The sequence below is a fragment of the Eremomyces bilateralis genome (assembly GCF_010015585.1).
Source record: "Eremomyces bilateralis CBS 781.70 unplaced genomic scaffold P152scaffold_26, whole genome shotgun sequence".
NCBI classification, from domain to species: Eukaryota; Fungi; Ascomycota; class Dothideomycetes; order Eremomycetales; family Eremomycetaceae; genus Eremomyces; species Eremomyces bilateralis.
In genome coordinates this window covers 114,151-139,599 of record NW_022985092.1, presented here as the reverse complement: position 1 = coordinate 139,599, position 25,449 = coordinate 114,151, and the positions used below count along the sequence as shown (strand labels likewise).

The 25,449-nt window shown below is 56.5% G+C and overlaps 11 protein-coding genes across 11 annotated transcripts; 6 read left to right on the top strand and 5 right to left on the bottom strand.

The window, feature by feature from the left end:
* Positions 1–146: 146 nt before the first annotated feature.
* On the top strand, positions 147–1,445 carry P152DRAFT_461678 (MSF1-domain-containing protein). Its single transcript, XM_033680177.1, has one exon. It carries the CDS (start codon positions 384–386, stop codon positions 1,203–1,205), a length of 822 nt encoding a protein of 273 aa, XP_033530892.1. The 5' UTR covers positions 147–383; the 3' UTR covers positions 1,206–1,445.
* On the bottom strand, positions 1,433–2,774 carry P152DRAFT_167500 (Brix-domain-containing protein). Its single transcript, XM_033674062.1, has 3 exons — positions 2,581–2,774; positions 2,306–2,523; positions 1,433–2,253 (listed from the first exon to the last, which is right to left on the bottom strand). Exons 1-3 carry the CDS (start codon positions 2,700–2,702, stop codon positions 1,661–1,663), a joined length of 933 nt encoding a protein of 310 aa, XP_033530891.1. The 5' UTR covers positions 2,703–2,774; the 3' UTR covers positions 1,433–1,660.
* Positions 2,775–3,125: 351 nt separating this feature from the next.
* Positions 3,126–4,575, top strand: P152DRAFT_461676 (uncharacterized protein). The gene has a single exon (XM_033680176.1). It carries the CDS (start codon positions 3,335–3,337, stop codon positions 4,427–4,429), a length of 1,095 nt encoding a protein of 364 aa, XP_033530890.1. The 5' UTR covers positions 3,126–3,334; the 3' UTR covers positions 4,430–4,575.
* A 60-nt stretch (positions 4,576–4,635) lies between these two features.
* On the bottom strand, positions 4,636–9,053 carry P152DRAFT_167385 (uncharacterized protein). Its single transcript, XM_033674059.1, has one exon. It carries the CDS (start codon positions 8,886–8,888, stop codon positions 4,842–4,844), a length of 4,047 nt encoding a protein of 1,348 aa, XP_033530889.1. The 5' UTR covers positions 8,889–9,053; the 3' UTR covers positions 4,636–4,841.
* Positions 9,054–9,751: 698 nt separating this feature from the next.
* Positions 9,752–10,694, bottom strand: P152DRAFT_167426 (uncharacterized protein). Its single transcript, XM_033674060.1, has 2 exons — positions 10,432–10,694; positions 9,752–10,378 (listed from the first exon to the last, which is right to left on the bottom strand). Exon 2 carries the CDS (start codon positions 10,335–10,337, stop codon positions 9,849–9,851), a length of 489 nt encoding a protein of 162 aa, XP_033530888.1. The 5' UTR covers positions 10,338–10,378; positions 10,432–10,694; the 3' UTR covers positions 9,752–9,848.
* A 2,250-nt stretch (positions 10,695–12,944) lies between these two features.
* On the top strand, positions 12,945–15,184 carry P152DRAFT_461673 (uncharacterized protein). The gene has a single exon (XM_033680175.1). It carries the CDS (start codon positions 13,357–13,359, stop codon positions 14,893–14,895), a length of 1,539 nt encoding a protein of 512 aa, XP_033530887.1. The 5' UTR covers positions 12,945–13,356; the 3' UTR covers positions 14,896–15,184.
* A 613-nt stretch (positions 15,185–15,797) lies between these two features.
* On the top strand, positions 15,798–17,528 carry P152DRAFT_476606 (uncharacterized protein; the record flags this gene model as incomplete). The annotated part of the gene is made up of 1 exon (XM_033681523.1): positions 15,798–17,528. The coding sequence occupies one exon, from the start codon at positions 15,798–15,800 to the stop codon at positions 17,526–17,528; it is 1,731 nt and encodes a 576-aa protein (XP_033530886.1).
* A 1,303-nt stretch (positions 17,529–18,831) lies between these two features.
* On the top strand, positions 18,832–20,062 carry P152DRAFT_484783 (uncharacterized protein; the record flags this gene model as incomplete). The annotated part of the gene is made up of 1 exon (XM_033682023.1): positions 18,832–20,062. The coding sequence occupies exon 1, from the start codon at positions 18,995–18,997 to the stop codon at positions 20,060–20,062; it is 1,068 nt and encodes a 355-aa protein (XP_033530885.1). The 5' UTR covers positions 18,832–18,994.
* Positions 20,063–20,072: 10 nt separating this feature from the next.
* Positions 20,073–21,332, bottom strand: P152DRAFT_442153 (PDT-domain-containing protein; the record flags this gene model as incomplete). Its single annotated transcript, XM_033677732.1, has 2 exons — positions 20,073–21,091; positions 21,273–21,332. 2 exons carry the CDS (start codon positions 21,330–21,332, stop codon positions 20,168–20,170), a joined length of 984 nt encoding a protein of 327 aa, XP_033530884.1. The 3' UTR covers positions 20,073–20,167.
* Positions 21,333–21,688: 356 nt separating this feature from the next.
* On the bottom strand, positions 21,689–23,627 carry P152DRAFT_403746 (uncharacterized protein; the record flags this gene model as incomplete). Its single annotated transcript, XM_033676721.1, has 2 exons — positions 21,689–23,386; positions 23,433–23,627. 2 exons carry the CDS (start codon positions 23,625–23,627, stop codon positions 21,689–21,691), a joined length of 1,893 nt encoding a protein of 630 aa, XP_033530883.1.
* Positions 23,628–24,341: 714 nt separating this feature from the next.
* Positions 24,342–25,049, top strand: P152DRAFT_476603 (uncharacterized protein; the record flags this gene model as incomplete). Its single annotated transcript, XM_033681522.1, has 3 exons — positions 24,342–24,820; positions 24,911–24,978; positions 25,033–25,049. 3 exons carry the CDS (start codon positions 24,342–24,344, stop codon positions 25,047–25,049), a joined length of 564 nt encoding a protein of 187 aa, XP_033530882.1.
* Between the last annotated feature and the right edge of the window lie 400 nt (positions 25,050–25,449).

Here is a 25,449-nt window from a genome sequence, read left to right as displayed (position 1 = left end):
GTGGTGACAAGAGCTCTTGATTCGGTCGGAGTCGATATATAGAGAGTATCACGTGACTATTAATAGGCTAAGAAGCGGGGTCGGGAGTTGCCGTATCCTTCCTCATTAGGAAGGATCCCAAAGCTCTTCCTCTAACCTCCGCCATCAAATAATTCCCTCCCTTGTGAACGTCAACTCTCTATCTCGTCTTTCACCAACAATTCACCGTTCACATATTGGAGTCATCGGGACGGTAGAAACGTGTTAAATGCCTTCATTTTGACCACCGATTGACTGCCTGCTCTAGGTATGGTGGTCCCCCATCCGATCAACCCCCAATTTGCCACCTGAGCGATCGAAGCTGGTTCCATCACCATATCAAGAACCCCCCGACGAGATCCATCATGGTGAAAGTCTACACGTCCACTTACGCCTACGACCACGCCTTCCCCCTCGTCTCCCTGGCCTACTTCCTCCGCTACCCCAATCCCTACAGCACCCACGTGCAATCCACCGATGTCATATCCCGCCAGTTCGACCCACAAACCCGTCAACTCACCACCACCCGCCTCCACCTCAAGCGCTCCAAGCTCCCTTCCGCCGTCCTCCGCCTCATCCCCCGCTCCCTCCTCGGCGCCACCGCCGCCGGCGACAGCCAGAGCTACATCCTCGAGACCAGCGTCGTCGATGTGAACGCAGGATGGATGAAGACTGAGAGCCGGAACCTGGAGTGGACGGGCGTCCTGAGCGTGGTGGAACGGCAGGATTATTACCGGCAGGGGGAGCTGCGCCCAGCGTCGCCGGCATCGTCGACATCGTTCGCGCAAACTTCCTCGGACCTATTGCCCTCGGCGCTCCTACAAGGAAAGACGGATGTCGTGGCCTCCGTAACCCTGCGATCTCCGTTCGGCGAGAACGTTAAGAAGCGAAGAGCGGCGGCGGCCGCTGCAAAAGCTGCCGGAGATCAAACGGAATCGGAACCGAAAGTCGGGTTTTTCCGATCCTGGTCGCAAGGCTCGATTCAGCGGTCCATCGAGCTGATCGGGCTGAACAAAGCGCGAAAGAGCCAACCGAACGCGAAAGAAGGGATGAAAGTGGTTCTGGAACGACTGAGAGAAGGGGGGATCGTCGGGGTGCTTGAAGGCATGCGCCGGGATCGAGAGACGGCGTTTGCGACGGGCCTGCATGTCCCAGGGAACCACGGTCACGATGATGATGATGGGTGAGGAAAAGTCATGCATGGGATCCTTTCCGATATTTCAGCGCTGGTGTTGGGTCTGGGATTGTTCTACTCCGACATTGTAACAAAATCCATGTAATCATAAGGTCGTCCAAAGGGACGAAGACCCGTCGTTCGGTGCAATTGTACACGATTTGTGGTTGGTCACTCGAACCTTAGCTACACCAATTGACCTGTAACATTTTGGGTATCTTTCCATTGAACTCAATAGCCCAATGCTCATCCATAGGGCTGATAGACTTGACCTAACCCTTTCGGAGCAGACCTAGACAGCAATCATGGTCTAGCAGCTCCATTCTCTGATACTCGAATGGTGCTTGGACCAGCTCTATTAGGCCGATCCTCGTAGAATGATACTGATACCAGGTCGCAACAAGCGCAGTTGTGTAATGGGTCTGCTGCACTCCGGAAGCCTCATCGAACACGACTCAACCCCCCACCTCAAGAAAACAACACCTTCTCATCCAACGGATCCTTCGGTCCCTTCCCTGCCGCCTCCGTCGACAGCCCCAACTCCGCAATCCTCGCCTTCCTATCCCCGCCCGCCTTCGCCCGACTCTGGAACCGCCCCGCCTTCGACATCCGCAGCTCCGACCGCACCTGGTTCGGCGACACGAACTCCTTGTTCTCGTAGATCACAGGGCCCCCGAAGCTCGATTCCAGCATCACGATCGGCGTCAGCACGAACCGCGGGCCGATCTCCACGAGGCTGACGTTGGTGTCACCGCGTTTCGCGGATTTCGGGAGCGGCAACGCACCGTCCTCAGCCAGGGCGCTCTTCTTGTCGGTGGACTCGGTCTCGCCGATCTGGAAGCAGCGGATCCAGATCTTTCCGTCCAGGATGGTGAAGGAGAGGACATGGTCGATGAAGGGCTTGGATTTGCGGGCGCCGGGGGGCACGCCGAAGGTGTGAGTGAAGATTTCTTTGAGGAGTTGGAGGTGGGGGGCGGAGTCGAAGGCGCCGTCGAAGGAGAGGATGGGGCGGGAGCCTTTGAGGCAGTTGCCGGTGAAGTGGAGTTCGTCCATGGTGTGGACTGGGGCATATTAGCGGTTTTTCTGCGACGATTGGTTATGAGAGGCGCATACGGTTCTGAACGTGCATCTTGATGGTCGGGCCGTTGGGAGGCTTGCTCAGCCATAGATAGAGGTCCTTGCCTTTCCTGGCTTCGAAGAACAGGACATTGTTGCAGTTGTAGAGTTCGGCCAGTTCGTTCAACTGGTAGAGTTTGGTTTTTGTGTCGAGTTTGGACTCTCGTCGGCTATGAGGGAGAAGCGCATGGAGATCATTGAGCAAGTGTCGGTGCCTAGATTCGTTTCATCGAGTTAACTGTGTGCTTTCAAGACGATACAACTTTCCATACCTGTAGGTGACCCCTCTTGAACTTAACAATAGGACTTTCTGTCGGTTGTCTTTCCTCAACGCGGGGCCTTCTCCCGAGCCTTTGGAGTGGCCGTTAGTCAGCGACTTGTATACTGCAGCCATGACGTTTTTTAACTTTGAAGATGTTGAAGATAGGACGGAATTCTTCTAACGGCAGGCGCAAAGGAAACTTTGATACCGTCGAGATCGAAAATCTCAACAGGGGTTCCTGGTAATAAATATGGAGACCGGAATAAGGTTTCGCCGCTATGGAGGATCCAGATTGTATAGACGCCTTGTGGCCTCAGCTTATGTTTCAGCCTTATAGCCTCAGGCCTGTCATCTCTATCGTATTAAACATCAACGTCGCGCTCCTTTCTTCCTTTCTTCTCACCACCATTCGACAATATGACGCGTTATACTCCATCTAGCCCTTTGAGGCTTTCCAGCCCTTCGGGGCTTCAAATTTCCTATCACATCTTCATCGACAATGATTGTCACTCTTTTTATAGCCCCAACGGAGGGGTGTGTGTGTCTTGATCTGTTGTTGTTGGCCAGTTGCTCGAATCGTTGCGGCAACTGGCATCCTGTAGCAGATCGTGAATCCGTCTTGCAACCATCGCAAAGACGCGAAAGAAAACTCAAAAGGAGTTTGACCATTTCTCTTGTTTCATAAACCAAATTGCACTTAAAAAAAAAATCTCTAAATTGCCTTTGTTACTCCGTACTCGACTCGTACTCGACTTTCCATCACCATGTTGTTCAGCGAAGACCTCGCCACGGAGTTGATCCTCTCCGTTTTCTATAACTGTCGTTCTGTTTCCGATGCCCTCGCACTGGCCTCCACCTGCCACCGCTTCCACCGCATCTTCGCCTCTCGCAAGCTCGAGATACTGGAGCACGCCGCCGAGAAGCAATACGGCCCCCTCCACGACGCCATCCAGCTCCTCACCCACAACGAAAGCCAACCCGCCCACCTCCCTCGCTCCGTCCCCCTCTCTCTCGCCCTCCTCCAGCAGCTTGTCCACGTCGGCCGTATCGCCGCCCGCTGGACCGCCATCTACCCCCTTAAGAAATGGAAGTCCAACTACGAAGACCGCCGCCTCCTCACCCAGCCCGAGCGTCACCGCTTCCGCCGCGCCCTCTACCGCCTCTGGCTCTTCGACCGCGCTTTCCATACCCCGGCCCACCCCCGCGAGGACCGCCTCCTCCCCCGCACCGTCGCCGACCGCGCCGACCTCCTGCACAACTGGCCGACCACCCACCTCGCCGAGATCGCCGACGTCCAGTCCGTCCTGCGCGACGTCATCCACACCAGCATCTGCCCGTCCAACGGCGCCATCGCCCGGAAGTACCGCAACCGCTTCCCCGACGCTGACCGCGGGAACTTGCTGTTCAACATCCATCTGAACTACCCGGAGGCGCCGGCGCGACTGCGCGAGACCTCGCCGTCCGAGTTCCATCGCCAGCAGAACGACGCGAGCCTCTTCTACACGCACATCGAGCACACCCCGGCGGCGATCCGCAAGTTCCAACTGTCCAAGTATAACCCGACAACGTACCACGAGCCCGGGGCGGAAGGCTGGGGCGACGAGGTGCTGCACTACTACGTGGTAGAGGACATGCTGAAGCTGGATCCGGAGGCGCTGCTGTGGCTGAAGGACCACGCACCGTTGAAGCGCCAGGTGGAGACGTATGTGAAGGGGCTGGGGGACTGGTTTGAGAACAATGGGGAGACATTCGCGCAGACGATGGAGTGGGTGTTAGAGCAGCGGGGGGAGGAGGTGGCGGAGATGATGGAGGGGTTGGCGTGTGGGGAGTTGGGCGTCGTTGCAGAGGACGAGGAGTGAGGTTTCGTTTGGAGATATCCAGAGTTCTGTATACATAAAAATCACTGCATTTTGCCAGTGGTTCGATTATAATTCTAGCACGCTTCGATTCGACCATCTACTTTTCTATAACTAGCGAATTCTATTGCGATTAACTGACAACCATCATGCTGCTCGTGCCCTGATCACCACCCAACAAATGCACCATATTCCGACGAAACCTGTACTGTATTCTCCGAAACCATCTACCGTAATCGTACAATGATACCCATGACCCATGCCGATTAACACACGCATCTAGTTACTTTTATCCTCACGCTATAACTATCCAGCGAAGGCCGCCAGCACCATACGGCGCCCACCCACAAAGAAAGCCACTCCGCAGACGGCGGGAACATGCGATCCATCTACTCCCACCACCATGGCACGCCGTCTACAACCCCTCCATCCGCACGCCCCTCTCTACCGGAGGATCCCCTCGAGAATCCACCACGAAAAGCCATCCACGAACCGAAAACAGCACCACTACTCCGCGCTCCCATCGATGATCGCCAGCCGCTGCTTGATTGTCTTCGCCTTCTTGCTCGTCCCCTTCTTCCGCTTCGCGCTCGCGAGCTCCGCCCCGGATACGGGGGTCGCCGCACCGGACGGCTTCGCCGACGCGTCGTCGAAATGACCTTCGCCTAGTTCCGGATGTTAGCATATGTCCTTTCTTCTTGCGTTCCGTGTGGGAAGTGGTAGTGAAAGGGTAGGAAGGAGTAGGATACACACCTTCATGATACATCTCATCTAGACTCATTTCTCCTCTCTTCTTCCCCGCCTTCTTCTTCCGCCCTCCCATCGGCCCCTCTTTCTCCGCCATCTCCGCCCTCTCCCGCTCCTTCCGCTCAATAATCTCCGCCTGCTCGTCGTCTGCCAACCACAGTGCCATGTCCTTCGCGCGGTTCTCGCGCGACCGCGTGTTGAAGTCCACCCCGGCCGACGCCTGCCCGGAGATGACGACGCGCTGCACCTCCTCCTTCTGCAGCGCGCGCTTGCGGATGCGCTCCTCGATCGTGTTGCGCGTGATGAGCCGGTACACGGTGACCTGCTTGGTCTGGCCGAGGCGATGCGCGCGGTCCATGGCCTGCGAGTCGATCGTCGGGTTCCAGTCGCTGTCGTAGAAGATGACGGTGTCAGCGGAGGTGAGATTGATGCCAAGGCCGCCGGCGCGCGTGGAGAGGAGGAAGACGAAGATCTCCGGGCGGGTTTGGAAGTCGGCGACGGTGTCGCGGCGGTCTTCGAGCTTGGTGGACCCGTCGAGTCGGCAGTACTTGTAGCCGCGGAAGGTGAGATATTCTTCCATCATGTCGATCATACGCGTCATCTGGAAGTAGAGGAGCACGCGGTGGTTGTTCTCCTTGAGCTCTTTGAGGAGCGCGTCCAGTCGGGCCAACTTGCCCGAGTCAGAGACGAAGCGACTCATGCTGGGCACTTGGACGTGCGTGAACCGGCTCTTGCGGTTGACCGCTTCGGGAAGCATGCCGAAGACCGGGAAGCGTTCGACCGGGACCTTTTTCTCCAAGAGGGCCACCTCGGTTTGCTCGGAGACGCCGTAAAGTGCGGCGCGAAGGGGAGCATTGAAGAGGACCCGCTGCCGTTCCACCAGAGCATGCTGGCTCGAGCAATCGACATCGATCGGAGGAGCGTGGACAGCGGGTCGTGCACACGGTTCGATGTACGAGAGCCCGGTCCGCCTGAATGACGACTTGGAAATCGTCAACAGGTCCGCCAGCCGTCCGGTCCCGACCTCCGCCGTGGCCTTCCAATCATTATATTCGGACACGTTCAACAGCGCGTGCATAGGCGACCCGGCGTCCTTGTCCAGACAGTTCATCCTGCCGAGACGCGCTCGAAGGCCCTCATCTTGTCGGAGCAGGATCGCGCGCGCCGCGATATCGAGTCGCGCAGCTCGCGACACTTCCGCAGGGCTGACGTCCGCAAGGGGCGCGAAGCTGAACGCACCATTGCCGCGGGCGCTATACAGCACGTTGTCGGCGCCCCAGATGCTCGTCGTGTTCTCGAGGAACTTCGTGCGCCACCCGGCGCGCTCGTTGTCGGGGCCAGGGAGATCCAGTCGCCCGGATCCGGAATAGACCAAGCGAGGGAGGGACAGCGTGATGAGGTTGCGCACCGAGTACGCGACCTGGACGTTGTTGCCCTCGCGCATGAAGCTCGCGGTGTCGGCGAACGCACTGAGCGCGAATGGGCTGGACGTGTCGGCGCGTTCGAACAGGTCAGGATGGTTGCAGACCTTCCGGAACTGCATGACGAGGTTCATCAGGGTGGCGGTCGAATCGTGATCGTCGCCACTGGCAGCCTTCTCGATCAAATCCATGAGGCTGATCTTGTTGCGCAGATTGGTATAGTAGGCCCGCTGGCGATAGGTCAGATCGCAGAAGACGTCCAGCTCCACCTTGTCGCCGAGTTCCTTCTGCACGTGTTTCTTGACGCGGCGCAGCATGAACGGCTTGAGGATCATGTGCAGCCGCTTGAGTTGATCTTCGTTGAGCTTCGTGTTGCTCTGGGCGTGGGACTCGATGTCCTTGGAGAACCAGTCGGAGAACTCATCGTGCGAGTCGAACAGCGACGGCATGATGAAGTGCAGCAGCGCCCACAGCTCCTGCATGTTGTTCTGGATGGGCGTCCCGGTGAGCAAAAGTCGGTTGCGGCAGTGGAATCCTAGCAGGGACTTCCATCGGGAGGACTGCGACGACTTGATCGCCTGCGCTTCGTCCAGGATCATATACTGCCATCGCATCTTCTGGAAGTACTGCGTATCCTGCACCACCAGCTGATACGACGTGACCAACACGTGGAACGGACTCTCCTTCTTGTAGACGATGTGCTTGCGATCCCAGAACTTGCGCAGCACCTTGCGGTCCTTGGCGGTGCCCCAGTACGGCAGCACGCGCAAGGTGGGCACAAACCGCGCGATCTCCTGCTGCCAATTGTGGAGAGTCGACGCGGGCGCAATCACCAGGTACGGGCCCCAGATGTCGTGCTGCTCGGCCAGATACGCCATGACGGAGATGCTCTGCACCGTCTTCCCCAGACCCATCTCGTCGGCCAAGATGCCGTTGATGCCCTGCTCGTACAGGTTAACGAGCCAGTTCAATCCCTTGAGCTGATATTCCTTCAACTGGCAGGTCAGCATCTTCGGCTGCTGGATGTCGATGCTCTGCAAGCTGGTGGGATTTTGGAAATTCATTTCGCCGTCCTCCATGTCGCTCGTCTGGTCGCCGTCTTGGTTGAACGCCCGGGCACGATCTTGCGCCTCCTGCACCGCGTTCTGGGCGTTGGCGACCGCAGCTTGGCGAAGCGCCGTCTCATCATCCGCATCGAAATCGAGCTGATCGAAATCTGTGACCTTCGAGCCACCAGCCATCGCCATTTCGTCTAGGTGCATTTTCGGGGCGCCGGTGACGGTCTGATCGCTCACCGCCACCGCGTCGGAACCGGTGCTCTTCTCCACCTCGTCCGTCTTGACCTTCTTGCCGATGAAATGGGAGTAGAGCTCGGTTTGCGAGATCAGGAAGTTGAGCTTCCGCTTCTGACGATTCGCTTCGCGGTCCGCTTCGGCCTTCTTCGCGTTCTCGAGCTCCTGTCGCTCGGCGATCTTGCGCTGATCGCGTTCGTCGCGTTCGTTGCGACGCCAGAACGCCACCATCTCACGCATGCTGCGTTTCGCGCGAGCCTGCACGTCCTTGGTGCTCTTGTTGGTGCGCATCTGCCATCGGCGGGCTTCTTTGCTGGCCAACTGGGCCGTCTTCCGCAGGTTGGACTGCTTGGTGTTGCTGGAGTTATCCTTGATCCGATAGACCTTGCCGACGTCTTTCTTGGCCATCTCGCGCCAAATGTTCTCGTACAGCAGATTGTACGCTTTGGAGGTGTATGGGACGATTGCGGGTGGAGGGGCGGGTTCCTCAGCCGGTTTCGCTTTGGGTCCAGGTTTGGAGCGCTCCTTCTTGGTCGGTGCGGGCGATGGAGCCGGTGTCGCGTTGGCATCCTCACGAGGGGCCAGGGGAGGCAGTTCGTCACCACGATCCAGGGCAGCTTGGCCGGCGGCGGCAGCATCCTTTTCGGCCTGCTTCTGCTCTTTGCTCTTCCGCGGACGCGTGCCTTGACGTCCGCCTCGTCCCCGTCCGCGAGCGCTGGGCTCTCGAACAGGGGTGGCAATGTCCTCGTCCAGTTGGAACGAGCTCATGGCACCGCCCTCCATGTTGGGGGCGAGCGGGGTGACTTCGCGAAGGTCTTTGCTCGGAACGCCGCCTTGAAGGAGCTGCGTAGTGGTTCGGAGTTTCTTTTCATGCTTCTGCGCCTCGCGGAGGAGTCGTTTTCGCTCCTCGGCGTCATCGGCCTGTTGGGCTTTTTCCATGGCCTCGTCACGCTTCTGGGATTCGTTCTGCAACGTCTTCTGACGACGACGCTGTCGTTGCATGTCCTTCTTTCGTTCTTTCTCCTCTGCAATCTCCTGTTGTTGAACCTCTTCCCAGGCTTTGCTACCATAGGTTCGGAAAAAGCGATCTTTCGCATGTTCGGCGTAGCTGGTCAGGGGGATTTCGTAACGATGGAGAGTGCTGACTCGACGACGCTGCGTGCATTAGTGAGAGTCGTCGTAAATAAGAACGAGGTTCGTACCTTTCGTCGGGCGAATTCCTCTCCTTCCACCCGAGCCATGCGTTTCAAGTTTCGGTTGTAGTAATCTCGCTTGAAGTCTTCAAACGCGTCATCGGATTCATTCACGTCCAATCGATCGATCCGGGACAGTTCTTGCTCGAACTCGTGCTGATCCGGTCGCTGTCGGACCATCAAGGCATGCGGAGGACGGACGGGGTCGGTGTGCTTCAAGTCGCCATTCGACATGGGCATCGACGCGAAAGTCGATGGAGATGGTTGAACCGGGCTCTTGGGCTTGATGGGCGAGTAAGCCGGTTCCTGCTTGGCTTGCGAGCTTGTGCCGTTCGATTGCTGCGAGTGAGGACGCGTGAAGTCATCATTCTGATGAGATGGACGAGGTGGGCCTTGGTCCGGACCCGACATGATGCTAGAGAGCGACATGGGATCTTTGCTTCGACTCGGTGTCTATAGATCGCGTCAGTCGGTTCGAAAATACCATCAACGTGTCAAACTTACCTCCTGCGACGGCTTTCGATCATGAGCCGCATAGGCAGGCTGCGACGGCCCTCGATTAAATGTGGTGTACATTTTCGGCGAGGCCGGGGAGTGGGAGGATGGGTTCGCGGAATACGGAGATGGTTGTTGATGATTTAAAGGCGTATGTTGGGGGAAAGTGGAAGTGACTGGTGAATGATAAGTTTGATCGTGCGTTGTCCGCTCGGAATGTCGTGAATCGGGATACGGGTACGCTTCACGGGGCTGCAATGATGGTGGTCACTTGTCAGCAAATTTCCTTTGATCCACTTCCAAACCAGCGACAATAGGAATTCCGAACATCGGAATTCCTACTGTCCCGAGAAATATTTGAAGGACAAACCTGAGCATTATATGGATGGGAATATCGGGTATTGTCCCTCCCTATTGATGAATCGCCATGTTCCGGGGCTCGATTGTAGTAGTTCGTCGGAGTCAGGTTGGACTCACGGGGATAGACGGAGGCGATGGGAGGAAGGGTAGACCCGGTCGGCGAGGGAGGTTGATGGTGATGATTGTTGAAAGGAGGATGAAGAGACAAGGGAGCGGGTGTTGGTGGATTGGAGTTTCGGAGGGACGGGCGCTGTGGAGAGAAGTTGAAGGTAGATTGGGTTGGTGAATGGGCCACATAAGGGGACGGTGCAGTGGATTGCGGATGAGGAGGCAATGGTAAGGAGGGAGGCGGAGGATGAGGAGAGCGATGAGAATGATGCGAATGAGGATGTTCGCCGGCCATTCTTCTCTCCTGCGACAAGCGCCGATGCAATCGTTCTTCTGCTCCCAGCGCTCCCACGTCTTGATCGCGCTCCACTTCCTCTCCGCGCATCTGCTGGACCGTGCTATGGTACATGCGGGACCATCAATGTCGAGATGGATGTCTTTTAGTCGCGCGTAGTTTATGCCATGGACGCTGGAGAGATGGGCTGCCTCGTGTGAAGGTGACTCTCAAGCGATCCGGCCTTGAACCTGGCGCGTTCTTGGCCGCGTTCCGAGCGGGATGTCGCGCGATGGTGGTGATGGAGTTTGTGGGTGGTGATGGGTGGTGCCGTGGTGGGTGGGGGAGAATGGAGGATGCAGCGGCGATGATGGGATACGGCGAATACGACGGATGTTACGACGCGAGGATGATGGAAGATGATGGATGGATCGATGGATAGATGGACAGATCACTGGACCGATGGATGAGAATGGAGATTTACTGGAGACCGACCTTGGAACTCAGCAGCACCGATCCTGTCTGTCTCTACTGACGAGCACCACCCGTCCACCACCACTACATACGGCACACCCAGGGCGAGACTCGGCCGTTCTCACGTCTACCTGGAATTAACAACGAAAACCACCTGCACCTGATGCGGCTGGTTCAGGGTGGCAGGTCGGTGATTGGTGCCGGTCATCTTATTCCTCCCTTTTCGAATTCCAGCCCATCCCGAATTGGAAAGGTGAAACTATGACGATACCACTCGATATGATATCCATGCAGCTAAATAATACCGAATTCATATTAAAAAGAAGTAAAAATATGAATTCTGCGCATGCCTTGTAAGTTGTAACTGGTAAGCTAGAACCAACGGATGGCCGGAAGCTGAAAGGGAAGGTCCAAGCATCGTGGAATTCAAGAGCACCATCGACTGCCATCCTCAACTGTACTAATTATTGGAGATCACAATAGAAATAATTCCATTGGATCATTCTGCTGGTTGGCTGCATTTGATGCTCAATTAACTGCCATAAAGATTCCATTTCCGATTACACAAACAGCGCTAGTGTCATGGTGCCCTATCGTCATGATGCCTCATCGTCCTGATGCTCCATCGTCGGCTTCGTCGCACCAAATCGTGGAATCGAGAGTGAGCGAGTGACATAATACAGATCAGGACATCAGGTGCAATGAGTATATCACGTGAACAAATACTGGGCAGATCACGTGATCCATCTGCTTTTCCTCGCCACCATTGGCTCAGCCACACATTGATGTCGGTATCCCGTAACTCCGTAATTATCTTATGGTGATTCGTGCCACACTGGTGTCAGAATAAAGCAAGTCACATAATTATGGCCCGAAATTTTCCCGCACACGACCAAAAGGGAAATGCTCCATGTCCGCATTGGACCGATGCGCACCCCGCATACATCCCAGTCACGTGACCTAGGAATCTTGCGTTCTAATTGGTCCATTCAAGAAGATGTACTGATCGCAAAGATCTTTGTTTTTAGGCCACTTTCTTGTAGGAATAGATCTTGTTGGTTCTACAAAAACAGCTGTGTGTATGCCCCCGTTATAGTGACGAGTAGGAGCAGTATCGGTTTCCGGTTTTTACTCTTCGATTTATTCTTGGTGTACGGTCCTCCTGACAAGAGGGATATCCTACTTCGTATTAGTGCATTGCAGAGGTGAGACTGCGTGTTTGCCAGCTTTGAGTGCTGCGCCATCCTCTGCGCCACGATCGCATTTGCACTGTCTCACTGGTCCTTGTGTACACGATGCCAACAGAACTAATGTAGAAGCAGCGTTTTCCCTTTTCCATCACGCTATCCTACGTAGTACCAGTATATCCTTTCGCTGAAGATATTCTTGGAAGAACTCAATCTCCCTAGCGACTTACGTTCGGTTCCTCAAAACCTACCCTCACTATGCGGCTGCTTAGCACTTGCTGACATCGAGGACTGTTTTCAACCTCTCAAGCAATATATACGCAAGTTTAGTGTCGCAGGCCAAGGCATGAGCTCTAGGAGTCCAAGGCTACAAACTGCATTAATAATCTTGCCGTGACTCTCGTATATCTGTAGGGCCGGGGGACCAGGCATTCAGCTAGAACACACAACTTACACACAACTTACACAATACAACAACTTCGCTGCTGAAACAACAGCACCTCACTCCCAACCATTTTAGCACATCACGTGCGACATTTAGGCATTGGGAGCCCCACGAAACACGCCAATTAGCACGAGAGGCCTGGTATGAAAAACTTGATTAGGAATGGATTAACCGACGAATCCTTACTATGCCTGATCGGTTGAGGAAAGTCATTGAATCTGAAGGCCAACTCATTGCCTTTGAAGGAGGTATGGCGGGCCCAAGACAGGGCTAACCGCCAGGTTTTCATAGATATAGACTAAATATTTGTGTGCAAATAGCCTCAAAAAAGCCTGATTAAATTCCACTTGTTTTGCGTGGTGTATTGTTCGTGAAACTGCATCTTCATACAAATTTGTATGGGGTGGTGGCGTCAATACCAACACTGCAATGTGTCTTGCTTTATTGTTCCATCGCGTGCGTGCCCATCTCGACCCCTGTCTGCCAATAAGCTCTCCGCGATTCCCCTCGTGCCCTCACCCAGGGGCTTCCCTAATCACTCCCCACGCTGTCCGAGAGCATAGACAAAGGCGATGGGCATGACATCCGACATCCGGGTAGATCATGCTTCATTGACTGGCTAGAATGGCGCGCCGGTCAATTTTATTTTCAAGCCCCATCTCACTTTTAGCCAGACGTGAGTAGGGCAGTTGAAAACCAGCAAATGATGGCGATGATAGAGAGCATAGATGGGGGGACTCGAGAGAAAAGTCGACTATGGCATATGGGTCCTGCGAGGCCGGCGAACTAAGATCATCGGAAATAGACGATAGCGTCGTGGACGCTGAGGCTTTTAAAGAAGAGATGGGACCCTCGTTCGATGAGATCGGGTTGGTGGGCAGCAGGATACCTTGCATTGAGGCCCACGACCACCTTCCATTGCCTTCCCTTCGACATGCGCTCTCTGGCCATCCTAACCGGCCTTGCGTCTCTCGCTGCGGTGGTTCGGACTAAAGCCTCAACGGCTCCAGCGACCATCGACTGCAATGGCAAGCCATACACGAACCACGGCCTCGTCGGTGCTGGGATCCTTGCTGGCAACCTAACCGATAAGTACGGTGACACGCTCGGCGGCATCGGCTCCTCGGCCGCCATCGAGCGAGGCAGCTGGAAGAAACTCGGTCGCGACAAATACACCGGCCGGCTCTGGGGTCTGCCCGATCGTGGGTGGAACACCGAGGGGACGCTGAATTTCAACCCGCGCGTGCACAAGTTCCAGGTCACCCTCGATCTGGGCGGCACGAGGCACCGGAGGGGCGACAAGGAGACCGCGGAGCCGAACGTCCACCTCCGGTATCTCGACACCATCCTCCTGACGGACCCCAACGGCGAGCCGACCACCGGCCTTGACCCCGACCCATTCGGCGTGCTCCAGTTCCCCGGATTCCCCGACCTCCCTGCGGCCAGCTACGTCGGCGACGGCTTCGGGACCGTGACCACGGGCGACACCACCGCCCGTGTGTCCATCGACTCAGAGGGCCTCGTGCTCAACGACGACGGCACTTTCTGGATCTCCGACGAATACGGCGACATGATATACCGCTTCCGCGCCGACGGTCGCATGCTCGACGCCATCCGCCCTCCTGACGCCTTCCTCCCACGCCGCAACGCCACAGTTTCCTTCAACGCCAACTCCCCTCCCCGCTACGACTCCGATCGCGAAATCACCCCGGGCGACCCCCTCTCCGGCCGCAACAACAACCAGGGCCTCGAAGGCATGACTGCCTCCCCCGACGGCAAAACGCTATACGCCCTCACCCAATCCGCGCTTATCAACGACGGCGCCTCCTCCAGCACGCGCTTCAACGCCCGCCTACTCGTCTACGACCTCTCCCGCCGCACCCCCCGCCACACCGCCGAGTACGTCGTCCAGCTCCCACGCTACGCCCGCGCCGACGGCGCCTCCCGCGTCGCCGCCCAGAGCGAGATCCACTACCTCAGCGCGACGCAGTTCCTAGTCCTGTCGCGCGACGGGGACGTCGGGCGGGGGATGGACGCCACGGAGAGCCGGTATCGGCAGGTGGACATCTTCGACATCGGGGGGGCGACGGACGTGAAAGAGGAGGCGGACTGCGCGACGTGCGCAGTGGTGGTGGAGGGGGTGTTGGATGCGGGGATCACGCCGGCGAGGTACTGTGAGTTTGTGGATGTCAATGATAATGCGCAGTTGGGGAGTTTTGAGTATGAGGGGATTCCGCTGCATAATGGGGGCGCGCAGGACGCGGGACTGTTGAATGAGAAGTGGGAGTCGTTGGCGATCGTGCCGGTGAACGGGAAGAGGAATGGGCGAGATTGCGAGGATGAAGATGACGAGTATTTCATGTTCATGTTAAGTGATAATGACTTTATCACGCAGCATGGTAAGTCCTCTCGCTCTTTATCCTCTCCTAAAACAGTACCTGGATTTCGGCAGTTGCTAACTTTGGCGGAATAGGCTTCATGAATGGTGGCAAGCTGCCATATGCGGACGAATCTGGGTTTGACCTCCAGAACCAGGTACTGGTGTACAAGATCAGCCTTCCGAAAGGCTCTAAGCCTTTGGTTGGATAACTGGTTGTTAATAGAATGTGAACATAGAGACAGAGACAAGATATTTAGAGGATGGACTAGCTTACATGACCCCAACCGTTTTGCACCTTACGTTATTCAGACAGTATTCTAGCCATAATTAATAAATTATAGTTTCCTGGAATCTGTCGTGTAGCAATAGAAATATAATTCTATTCCCTCCATCTCCACCAATTCCGTGCACTAATTACACTGCGTCCAACATTTCGGCCACAACACCAGTTACAGACTTACAGTAGATTGGAGGATGTCAGTCACGTGAACCCAGGCATTATCTCCGCCAGTCCGCCCCAGCCACAGCATCATAGGCTCAGCCACTATTCCATTGGCTCAGCCACACCCAAGAATCCCTCCACTCTCCAGTCACCACTCGACTCTCCCACTTGCTTCACTCTCCTCCATCTTCAACTCTCTCTCTTCATCAACCTCATCCTACAACCCATTCCACGATCAATATTCCACCCTCTCCTGAGTGGATCCACCATTACCTTATTCTTCCCTCTCACTTCTTCTCCAACCTCTCCCCTACGTCCTTCAAACCATGAACCAGTCTCAAAGACTTCATACATCCATTCCATTGCCACAATCACCATCATTGCCCACATCGGCCTCATATCCGTTTCGATAATCCCACCTCCGTGAGACTCGGATTCACTCACCTATTCTACAACAGTAGCATACCAAGAAGACAGAGTATGTATAACATGGAGGTTACGGTGCCGATCTACCTGTTGAACATGACCAGCATCTCTTATCGCCCTAGCTCTTATGCAGCCTTCTATCCCACAAGGCCAAGACTCGAAGCGGCCGGCTCAGGCCCGACCACGCGCGACCAGCGTCGGTACGATTGAGCCCAAACCGAGCACCCACTCTCCGAAGAAACATGGTCCACGACCGCCAAAGAACCGGAACCCTCAGTCGAACAAGAAACAGCACGCTCCTCCGGTCTGGGAGGATGCAATCAACCGAGACGAGATCGGCGACTTCGGTCCCGATGGCCAGTTCATTGACTCCTCCACGGCCACCAACAATGCCGCAACCCATGGGCGACCGGCGAATAATAAACCTCCGAAGAAATACGGAAAGCGAAAGGACCCCGCCGCTTGGCAGGACACCCAGGTGACGAAGGAGGAGACGGGTTATTTCTCTGCCGATGGGCGGTATATCGACCCGAGCGCCCATGCGACCGAGCAGGCAGCCGTATCCGATAGCGCAGCGATGGCCCCCAATCCTCGAAAGAAGCCGATCAAGCACGTGAACGGCCAATCCTCAATCGACCTCTCGTCCCCGTCCAAAGGTGCCGGTCCCGCTGATCCGAAGAAAAAGCCGCTGTTCACTCCGGCAAAGGCACAGGCGTATGCAGGACCCGGGTTCCACGCTTCTCCGGCAGCTTCGGCGTTACCGATCCCAAAGTTCTTTTCCAAGTCCGTTCCGAACGGTGGTCAGAACGGGCTGCAAAGCCGACTTGACAGTGAAACGGAGCAAGCGGAAGCGGAGGCTCCAATGGAAACCATCGAAATCCCGATTGCGGGTCCCGCGAATCCCGGAAAGGCGGTTCCCAGCGAGGAATCTCCCTTGGATTTCTTCTTCAACGCTGCCCGCAAAGAACGAGCCAACGGACGCAGTGTGAGCGGGCTTCCTACACCGACTTCCACCGAGCCTCTTGCTCGCCAGTCCGAACCTCCGAAGAACCACTACGCCGCTATCTACGGCGGCAACCTCCGTAACCATGCCCGTCACGCCTCGCATGGCTCGAACAACAAGGAGATGTTCATGATGGAGCTTGACGGCGCGAACACCGCCGTCGATTCCCCTTCACGACCCGCTCCACAGCCGAAACCGCACAACAACTCGGTCCGCTCCATCCCACCCATCCCATACCCTCGCGCCAAGTACTCCGGCTCCCCGTCGCACGAACTCCCCGCTCGCAACCCCTCCCCCCTGGCTTCCCCACCCCCCTCTGTCTCCCACGGCCTGCCCACCCGCGCCCCCGAACAACCCCCCTTCTACCGCGGCACCCCCCACCTCCCCCGCAGCGCCTCCGGCCCCAGCACCCCCTCCCCCTCCACCACCCCCCAAAACCCTCAACTCCCACCCAATGGCTCCAGCCCCTACCACTACGGCAACCGCAACCTGTCTCCACTCTTCAAAGCCGCCGCCGCACCCGGCCCCACTTCCCCCCCCACCAACTCCAAACGTACCTCTCTCCTCCGCAATGTCGCCCTCCCCACCGTCGACCACTCCCCCTCCCGCCCTTCCCGTCCCGCCGCCCCTGACCGCCGGTCCGACGACGAAATCCGCCGCATCAGCACCCAGTACCTCGAGCAGCAGTGCAATCGCGATGCGCCCGACATGCCGCCGATCGACCTTGCGGCCGTGGCACGGAAGGAGCCAATCGAGTTGGGGGAGTCGTCGCCGACGAAGGCACAGGGAGAGGGGACGAGGGATATCCGGCGCTTGGAGGAGAGTTTGCGGAAGATGTTGGATTTGAAGAAGTGATTGGGTGGTTTGGACGACTTCCCAGGATCGGATCCCGGTGGTGCGAGATGTCTTCTTTTTTTCTTTTCTTCTTCTTCGTTCCTGGCATGGTCTGGTCTTGCCTGCGCTCGCGTCCGGCGTTCGGGATGGATTACATACCTGTCCTGTGATTTCAGCGGGTTGGCATACGCATCGGATTCGCCCTCTCTTCTTTCCCGGCCTCATTGTCTCTCGCCTGGGTTTTTATTCTCCTTTGACGATCGCAGCGGTCTCTGCGGATGTGGTAGTGCGCCGGTTTTCGCTGGCTTCTACTATATCTGATGGAGATATTGGCGATATTTTGTCTTTTCTATTCGTTTGTGTGCTTTGAGGCATGCGTGCATTGCTTCCGGCTTGTTTTCTAAGGGTTCCATCCGCTGCGTGGATTCTGGGTCCCTCCCTCCCCTGCATCTGTAGATATCCCGCTACCGGCTACCATCTCCGCACGGCGTTTGGGTTCTATTTCCGCATCCTCCGATTCCCTCACGCGTTCAACGACTGCATACGCGCTTCCACATCTCTCTATCACCTCTACCTCTTATTCCCTTTCTCTACTACTCAACGGCCGCCTACACACTCGGTCCGGTCTCGGTTCCATTTTCCCTTAGTCTCTAAGTTTCCAGGCGTTTCAGCTACGGATACAAACCAGGCGGGTTCTTCACGGTTGCGACGGCCGGGGTCATGGAATGGATTTCGGCTGGTGGCTGGGGGCTTTTCGTACGATATCAATGATGATAAATCATGACTAGATCGGGTGGGGGGTTGTTGGGGATGGGAGGAGGGTTCCGGGCACGAAGATGGGCTCGGAGGAAGGGCTGTTCGGGAGGCGATACCGGTGGAATAAGGTATTCAGGCCTTGACATGGCGGTCCCGGAAGAGGAGCGGGCTCAATTTATGAGCCGATGGGACGGATGGAAGGCATAGTGGGAAAATTTGAAAATTTGTATGAGCGGACAGGAACGACAATTGTGTCCGTAGCTAGAGCAGTTAGGATAGCTGAATTCAGGACGTTCCGCTCAATTTCGCTGCGTGTTCCTGACTCTTTCGATGGGTATATCGCAAAGGTATCACGATGGTTGATGATTTATGGTACATGTATCCGACCTAGAACCTGGTATACGAGAGTCAAATGTAGCGATTATCAGCAGAGCCAGTACCTACCCTATTGTCTAGATCCGAATAAGACAAACCAATAGACCATCCTATCCAGAAAATCACATATACCAATGTCGGCAATATTATAATTGCCGATAAATGGCCACCTCCGAACATCATTCCCGAAGTTCCCGAACGGCAACCGGGAATAAAGCGACGATCACGGACATAGCGACTTAGCAGCTCCACCTACTCCGAGCTCGGTTGAACTTCACTTTGTACATAACTGCAACCGTCCCTTCAACCAAGATGGACAACAATTGCACCTCTCAATCTCCTCATAACCACTCATCATGGCCTCCATAACCTGCACCCGCAGCCTCCGCGCTGTCCGCTGCCTCCCCCACCCCCGCCTCACCCGCTCCCAATCCACCACCCCTTTCGCCTCCCTCCAAACCTCCCTTCCCGCCCGTCCCCCCCAACTCATCCACGACCTCGCTTCCCCCGTCCCCTCCTGGAAACTCCACCGCATCCTCACTGGCTTCGTCCCCCCTTCCTGGCTCCCCCCGACCCACTCCGACACCCCCATCCCGACGGACCCCACCCCGCTCCCCCTTCCCCCTGCCCATCACCTCGTCTACTTCAACCCCACCATCCCCGAAAACAGCCTCCTTCCCGACGGCACCGACCCCTCGCAATCCCCCGGCGGCCCGTTCGTCCGCCGCATGTGGGCTGGCGGCGATGTCACCTGGTTGAACCGCGGCGCGTTGGACCTAGCGGCAAACACCCCCGCCGTGTGCGTCGAGCGAATCAAGGATGTGGCAATCAAGGGGAAGGAGGGCGATGAGAAGGTGTTCGTGGGAATCGAGCGGCGGATGGGCCCCGTGGCGGGGTGGGAGGCGGAGCAGCGGGGGGATGCAGTTGCGGGTGGGTGGGAGCAGTGCGTGGAGCGGCGGAATATCGTGTTTATGCGGGAGCGGGCGACGGAGGAGATTGAGAAGCTAAGGGCGGCGGTGCGGAATGGGGAGGTGGTAAAGGGGAAGGTGGTGAAGGCGGCGCACGCGGCGACGATCTCGCACGCGCTGACGCCGTCGCCGGCGTTGCTGTTTCGGTTCTCGGCGCTAACGTTCAATGCGCATGCGATCCATTTGGATCCAGGGTATTGTCGGGAGGTGGAGGGACATCGGGGGCTGTTGGTGCATGGGCCATTAGCGTTGACGTTGGTGGTGACGATGATAGAGGCGCGAATGAGGGAGACGGGGGGGACGATTAAGAGTATTGAGTATCGGAATTTGGCGCCATTGTATGCTGGGGAGGAGATGAGGGTGTGTGGGAGGGATGCGGGGAATGGGAGGTGGGATGTGTGGGTGGAGGGACCGGAAGGGGGGATGAGTTTGAAAGGGACGGTTATGACGGAGTAGTTGGAGATATAGATAGATCAGGCATATCGATATGTGGTGTATAGATGCGGCTCTATGCCATGTATTAACCTTCCTTTCCCCGTCGATCCCACGATCAGTGCTTCATCACCTCTCCTCCACCGGCCACATCTCCTTCGGACAACTCCAACTCCCTAGCCAAACCCATTTCTCTGCCGCCTCCCTCAAATCCTCCAATGCCTCCTCCACCCCCGTCTCCCCTCGCCTCCCAAAGAACTCCACCAGAAACACATAATGCCATGGTACCTCCCCACTCGGCCGCGCGTTAATGCTCGTCAGATCCAGTCCTCGAGTCTTAAACACCGCCAGCGCATCCGCCAGCGCCCCCGGCCGATCATGCGCCACCGTGAACGCGATCATTGTCTTATGCTGCCCTCCCGTCGTCAAACCCAGCTGCGGTACCCCCGCCCCTCCCTTCCCCTCCATCGCCGCCAGCTCCTCCTCCTCACAATATCGCAACAACAAGAACCGCGTCCCATTATCATCCCGATCATGCACGTCCGCCTCCAACACCTCCAACCCCGCCGCCCGCCCCGCCTCCCGGCTCGCGATCGCCGCCGTCCCCCCACTCCCATCCTCCGCCGCCATCCGCGCTGCCTCCGACGTGCTCGCCGCATCCACCTGGACCAACCCGGGCACCTGGCTCTTCAACCTTGCCAACAGTCGCGAGCACTGCGTCCACGCCTGCGGATGGGTTAAGATGCGCTCGATCGCGTACTCGTCCTCCCCCTGCGGGTTCTTCCTCTTCGCCCCCGGTAGTCCGAGGAGGCACATGCGAATCTGCAGGACGCCGAGGCCAACGGCGCGTACGTTGCGGAAGCGGGCGCCGTGCGGGGCACGGAGGGCGTCGGTGAGGATGTCGAGTGTGGTGACGACGGGGCCATTGGTGCTGTTTTCGAGGGGGACGACGCCGAGGGGGGCGGAGCGGGATTGGATGGCGGAGAAGACGGCGGAGATGGAGGGGAGGGGGAGGAGGGGGGGGGAGGGGGTGGGGTAGAAGGATTGGGCAGCCTGGAGGGGGTTAGCTGGGGTTTTTGGAGGGATTGGAGTTGGATAGATGGATATATGTGCGGATCTTGTGAGGAATTGACTTGGGGGAATCTCTTTTCTCATCGTCGCTGTGAGCTCCGAAACCGCAACGGACGACCAAACCAAAACATCTCAACTTAGATATAGATTCGGAACCGCTTACCTGATGGGAATAGGACCCCTCGGGTCCTAAATATGCTACAGAGGATGGATTGTTGGCCATGGCCATTTCTTGAGGTTTTTGAAGATGGAAGCTATGTTTTTCCTCGTAGGAGCGCTTCTGGAGCTCTAGCACATCATTCCCAAGTGTGCAATCTTGATGTAAGGATCGCGACTTTAAAAGTCGGCCCATTGAATCGGAATTCGAATATTCATGCAGAATGAGACAGGAGTACTTGTAGGCTTGATTGGATTGGTCTCATTATTTTTAATTCATTTTAAAGGCTGTCAATCATGGGTTGGACGACAGAGGATGTTTGATGGATATCTCTAGCTTTATTCCATGGCAACCGCATATCTACTAAAGATATTGCTCTGATGAACCTCATAGTTCATGCCATTCATGCCTTCAATTAACATTCAACCCGGCGTCGATACCCCAGATCCGCTCATAACATCCTCATTCTCGTCCTTCCCTCTCTCCATCCCCCTCCCATGTCCCATATTCTCTTTCAAAAACCGCTCCACCTCCTCCACCTCACTCCTCACATGCATCCACACCTCACTCTCCCCCACCTCCGCATCCCTCTCCCTCCCCCACCTCCGCCTCATCCGCTTCCACCTCCTCGCCGTCCCCGGCGCCACCCGATGCCGATACACATGCGGTACCTTCAGGGCAAACCCCAGATGCCTATCGTCCGGCCGATGTATATCCGGCACTACCTCCAGCGGCTCGACGTCGAGGATACGCTCATCGCTCGCGCCGCGCGCTATCAGCGCCCGCGTGACCGGCGAGACTTTCCCGAGGAACTCCAGCGTCGCGTTGATGTTCAGGTCCATGGCGCGCTGCGGGTCGGCGGTGGCGCGCATGACGCCGGCGGTGAGAGTGGGATATAGGAGGGAGAAGTCGGATTGGGAGAGGTGGACGGTGCCGCGGAGGGTGAGGAGCCAGGCGGGGGCTTCCTGGGCGCGGGCTTCGGCGGCGAGGGCGGTGGCGGTGTGGAAGTTGGAGGGCCAGTACATGAAGGCTTCGGAGTTGATACCAAGGAGGGGGGAGCGGATTTTGTGGGCGGGGTTGGGTTCAGAGGGGTGGACGGGGCCGCTCCAGATGTCGTAGGTGACGCCTTGGGCGATCTGGGGGAAGCGTGCGGGGTGGCGGAGAACGGAGATGGCGGTGGCGGCGCCGAAGGAGTGGCCGAGGATGGTGGCTTGGTCGAGGTGGAAGCGGTGCTTCCAGAGGGTCCAGTCAATTCCTTGCAACCCGTTGGAGCTGGCACCGGTGTAGCCTTTGCGACGGAGGTTCTTGTTGGCAACCTCTTGCCCTTGTCCGTTGCAGATCTTCGCCAGGACGTTGTAGGCCTCCTCGATCTCCGCCAACCGCAATTGCAGTTGTGCATGCCGCAATTCTTTGTCGATGCCCTGTTCGCTGGTGGGAGCGGTGTCGTCGGGGTTGTATTTCGAATAGATGTAGTCCACCTTATCCCATCCCCGCCGCCGCTGGCGCGGATGGTGGTCCACCCCGTTCCGCTCCAGATGCTCCACACTCCCTTCGCCCTCCTCCTCATGGAGCACGATCGTCCGTGGCCCCGATCCATCTCGATGTTCGATTGCGCAGACCACAAACCCGTAGCTTGCGAACTCGCCGCACACACTGCTATACACTGTCCGCGTCCCGCCCAGTCCATGGCAGAAGACCATGAGAGGAAATACCGGCGGATCCTCCTCTCCCTCTGGCACCTCCCCCTCCTCCTGCTTGACCCTCGTCCCCCGCGTATCCACGTTCCCCCCCGGCGGCCAATGCTCCGCGATCCCCGCGTTGCGAAACGCCGGGATCTTGGTGAACATGGTGGTCGCGAAGAAGAACGGGACCATGGCCCATTTGGCGCCGGCGAATTTGCCGTAGCCTTTCGCGGATTCCAGGCGCGGACGCGGAAGCCAGGTCTCCCGCGACCAGCGGTGCTTCCCTGACGGCGACTTTCCGGACCCGGCGCCGTGCGCGGCGGGATAGTAGATGTTCATGAGCACAGTTTCGAGGCGGAGGATGTGGTGGCCTTCGCGTGTGATTTCGGATATGACGCGAGGGTTCTCGGCGGGGACTTCGATGGCCATCACGCCCACCTATGTGTATTAGCTTTGGAGTGGATTCGTTGGGAGACAAGTCTACCGTATATGGCCCCGAGTATGTGGGTAAGGATGCATGGAGAAACCATGGCTGATCACGGATCGATGTGGGAGGTCGAGTTTTCGGTTTCTTTGCGTTCGGGATACCTCCTTGTCCTAAGAAGCTTTTGGTGCTGGGTTTATGTGCTGTGTCATCTCGTCCGGTTCCCTTGCCGGATATTCGATCTCGAAAACCCATGTTTTGTGAAGAGAGATGGTCCACACAGCCCGGTCGTGACATGAAATTGCCAGCAATGCATCGCGAGGATCATAGGACGGAAATAGGAATATCGAGTTTGATATGAAAGGTTCTGAGACTGCTTAGCTTGCCTGATTCTATGGGATCAAAGGTATCGACATCCCCGTAAATTCCCAGCCATTACGTTGGACGGAAAAGCATTAGGTCCCAGGACCCAGTGCTGAATAACTCCACAGTTTACAGGAGACAGCCAGACAGGGAATCTCGGAAGCGTCCCTTACCGAACCGAACGGACAAGAGATCTGATGGTCAATCTGCCATTCCAAAAGCCGTGCAGAATACAAGGGGAGAAACTTGATATGAGAGTGAATGAAAAAAGGGACAAGGGGGGAGAGAAAGGAGAGGGGTGACGTCACTCCATCCATCGTCCATAATTAGTGACCTATACACAATACACGACGCCGACGTCAGAGAAGATATCAAAGTCATACAGATTAACCGATGTATTATTGCTTTTGATAATACCGTTGACGTATATGTAGATCTCCCTATGCCCTGGAGCTCATAAACCGCTTTGATCCTGCCGTCTGCCCACTTTTTGCTTTCCTCCTTTCCCCCCTTAGCTAAGTAACCCCCATAGTATCCATAGCCAACGATACATCACGCCTCAACCTTAGTCGTACACTACCAAAAACTAGACACCTAATCTCCAAAATGCGTCTCTTCGGCAGCCGTCGAGCCACCGACGTCGCTCCCTCTCCCACCACTGCCACCGCTCAACCTCACTACACCTCCCCCTCCCCCACCTCCACCTCGCGCCGCGGTTTCTTCGGCCGCCGCCGCCGCCACTCCGTTTCCCCTCCCCCCACCCGGAATTATGATAATACCAATGGTAGCATCGAACGTCGCAGCATGTTCGCCCGACGCCACTCCCTCTCCCCCTCCCCCTCGCGCCGCGGGATGTTCGGACGCCGTCGCTCGACCTCCTCGTCGTGGTCCCCGACGCGTCGCGCGCACGGAAGCAATCTGTTGAGTCGGCGCCATGAGGACGCGGGCATCGTGGCGGCGCGGGAGAGGGTGCTGGGGGCGGAAGCGGCGGAGCGGGAGGCGGATCGGGCGTTGGTGGGGGTGAGGGCGGCGGTGAAGGAGGCGAGGGAGCATGTGAGGAGATTGGAGAGGGAGGCGGCGGAGGAGTAAGTGATTTCTATTGCTCTTTCTTTTATTTATTTAAAGCAATGTGAAGCTGTTCTTGCTGGTGTTGGTGACGTGCTGACTCGATATAGGTCGCGTCTTGCGAAGATCAAGCGGAATCAGGCAAGGAGTATCTCAAAGCGGGCGAAGCCTCTTGGACGTAAGTGTGCTTGATCGGATTAACTTGAAGGAAGGCAATGCTAATGGAAAATAGGTCACGGCCATATTTAGAGGCTATCTCAGCCTCCCCTAAGGAAGAACCAGAATGATGACAGTATGACATGATATGTTTCTTTCCTACATCGACTTTGTATGATTGCGTGTACGACACCCAGCGACGGAGATTCCTTCGTGTTGTTTCAAGAAAGATGTTCATAAACAAGCGTTCGTTTTGTGAAGAAGAAGAAGAAGAAGAAGAAGAAGAAGAAGAAGAAGAAGAAGAAGAAGAAGAAGAAGGTGATGGACAATACTTGAACTTAAAGCAAGAGACTGGATAGGTGGGAATGCGAACTGTACTGCAACCTCAAATATCCCTCAATATATCTTTTCTTATTCCGCACTGAACACAACGATCTTTGACTTTGAACTGAATACGAAATTGACTCGGACAATGAGCGCTGATTGACTGGGC

What these genes read in the sequence shown, in the direction of transcription:
- P152DRAFT_461678 (XM_033680177.1), top strand. Translation starts at nt 384, where the DNA reads ATGGTGAAAGTCTACACGTCCACTTACGCCTACGACCACGCCTTCCCC.
- P152DRAFT_167500 (XM_033674062.1), bottom strand. Translation starts at nt 2,702, where the DNA reads ATGGCTGCAGTATACAAGTCGCTGACTAACGGCCACTCCAAAGGCTCG. An exon ending in TCAAGAGGGGTCACCTACAG is followed by an intron (nt 2,524 to 2,580) that starts GTATGGAAAGTT and finishes AAACGAATCTAG; the next exon opens with GCACCGACACTTGCTCAATG. An exon ending in CAAGATGCACGTTCAGAACC is followed by an intron (nt 2,254 to 2,305) that starts GTATGCGCCTCT and finishes AATATGCCCCAG; the next exon opens with TCCACACCATGGACGAACTC.
- P152DRAFT_461676 (XM_033680176.1), top strand. Translation starts at nt 3,335, where the DNA reads ATGTTGTTCAGCGAAGACCTCGCCACGGAGTTGATCCTCTCCGTTTTC.
- P152DRAFT_167385 (XM_033674059.1), bottom strand. Translation starts at nt 8,888, where the DNA reads ATGCAACGACAGCGTCGTCGTCAGAAGACGTTGCAGAACGAATCCCAG.
- P152DRAFT_167426 (XM_033674060.1), bottom strand. Translation starts at nt 10,337, where the DNA reads ATGGCCGGCGAACATCCTCATTCGCATCATTCTCATCGCTCTCCTCAT.
- P152DRAFT_461673 (XM_033680175.1), top strand. Translation starts at nt 13,357, where the DNA reads ATGCGCTCTCTGGCCATCCTAACCGGCCTTGCGTCTCTCGCTGCGGTG.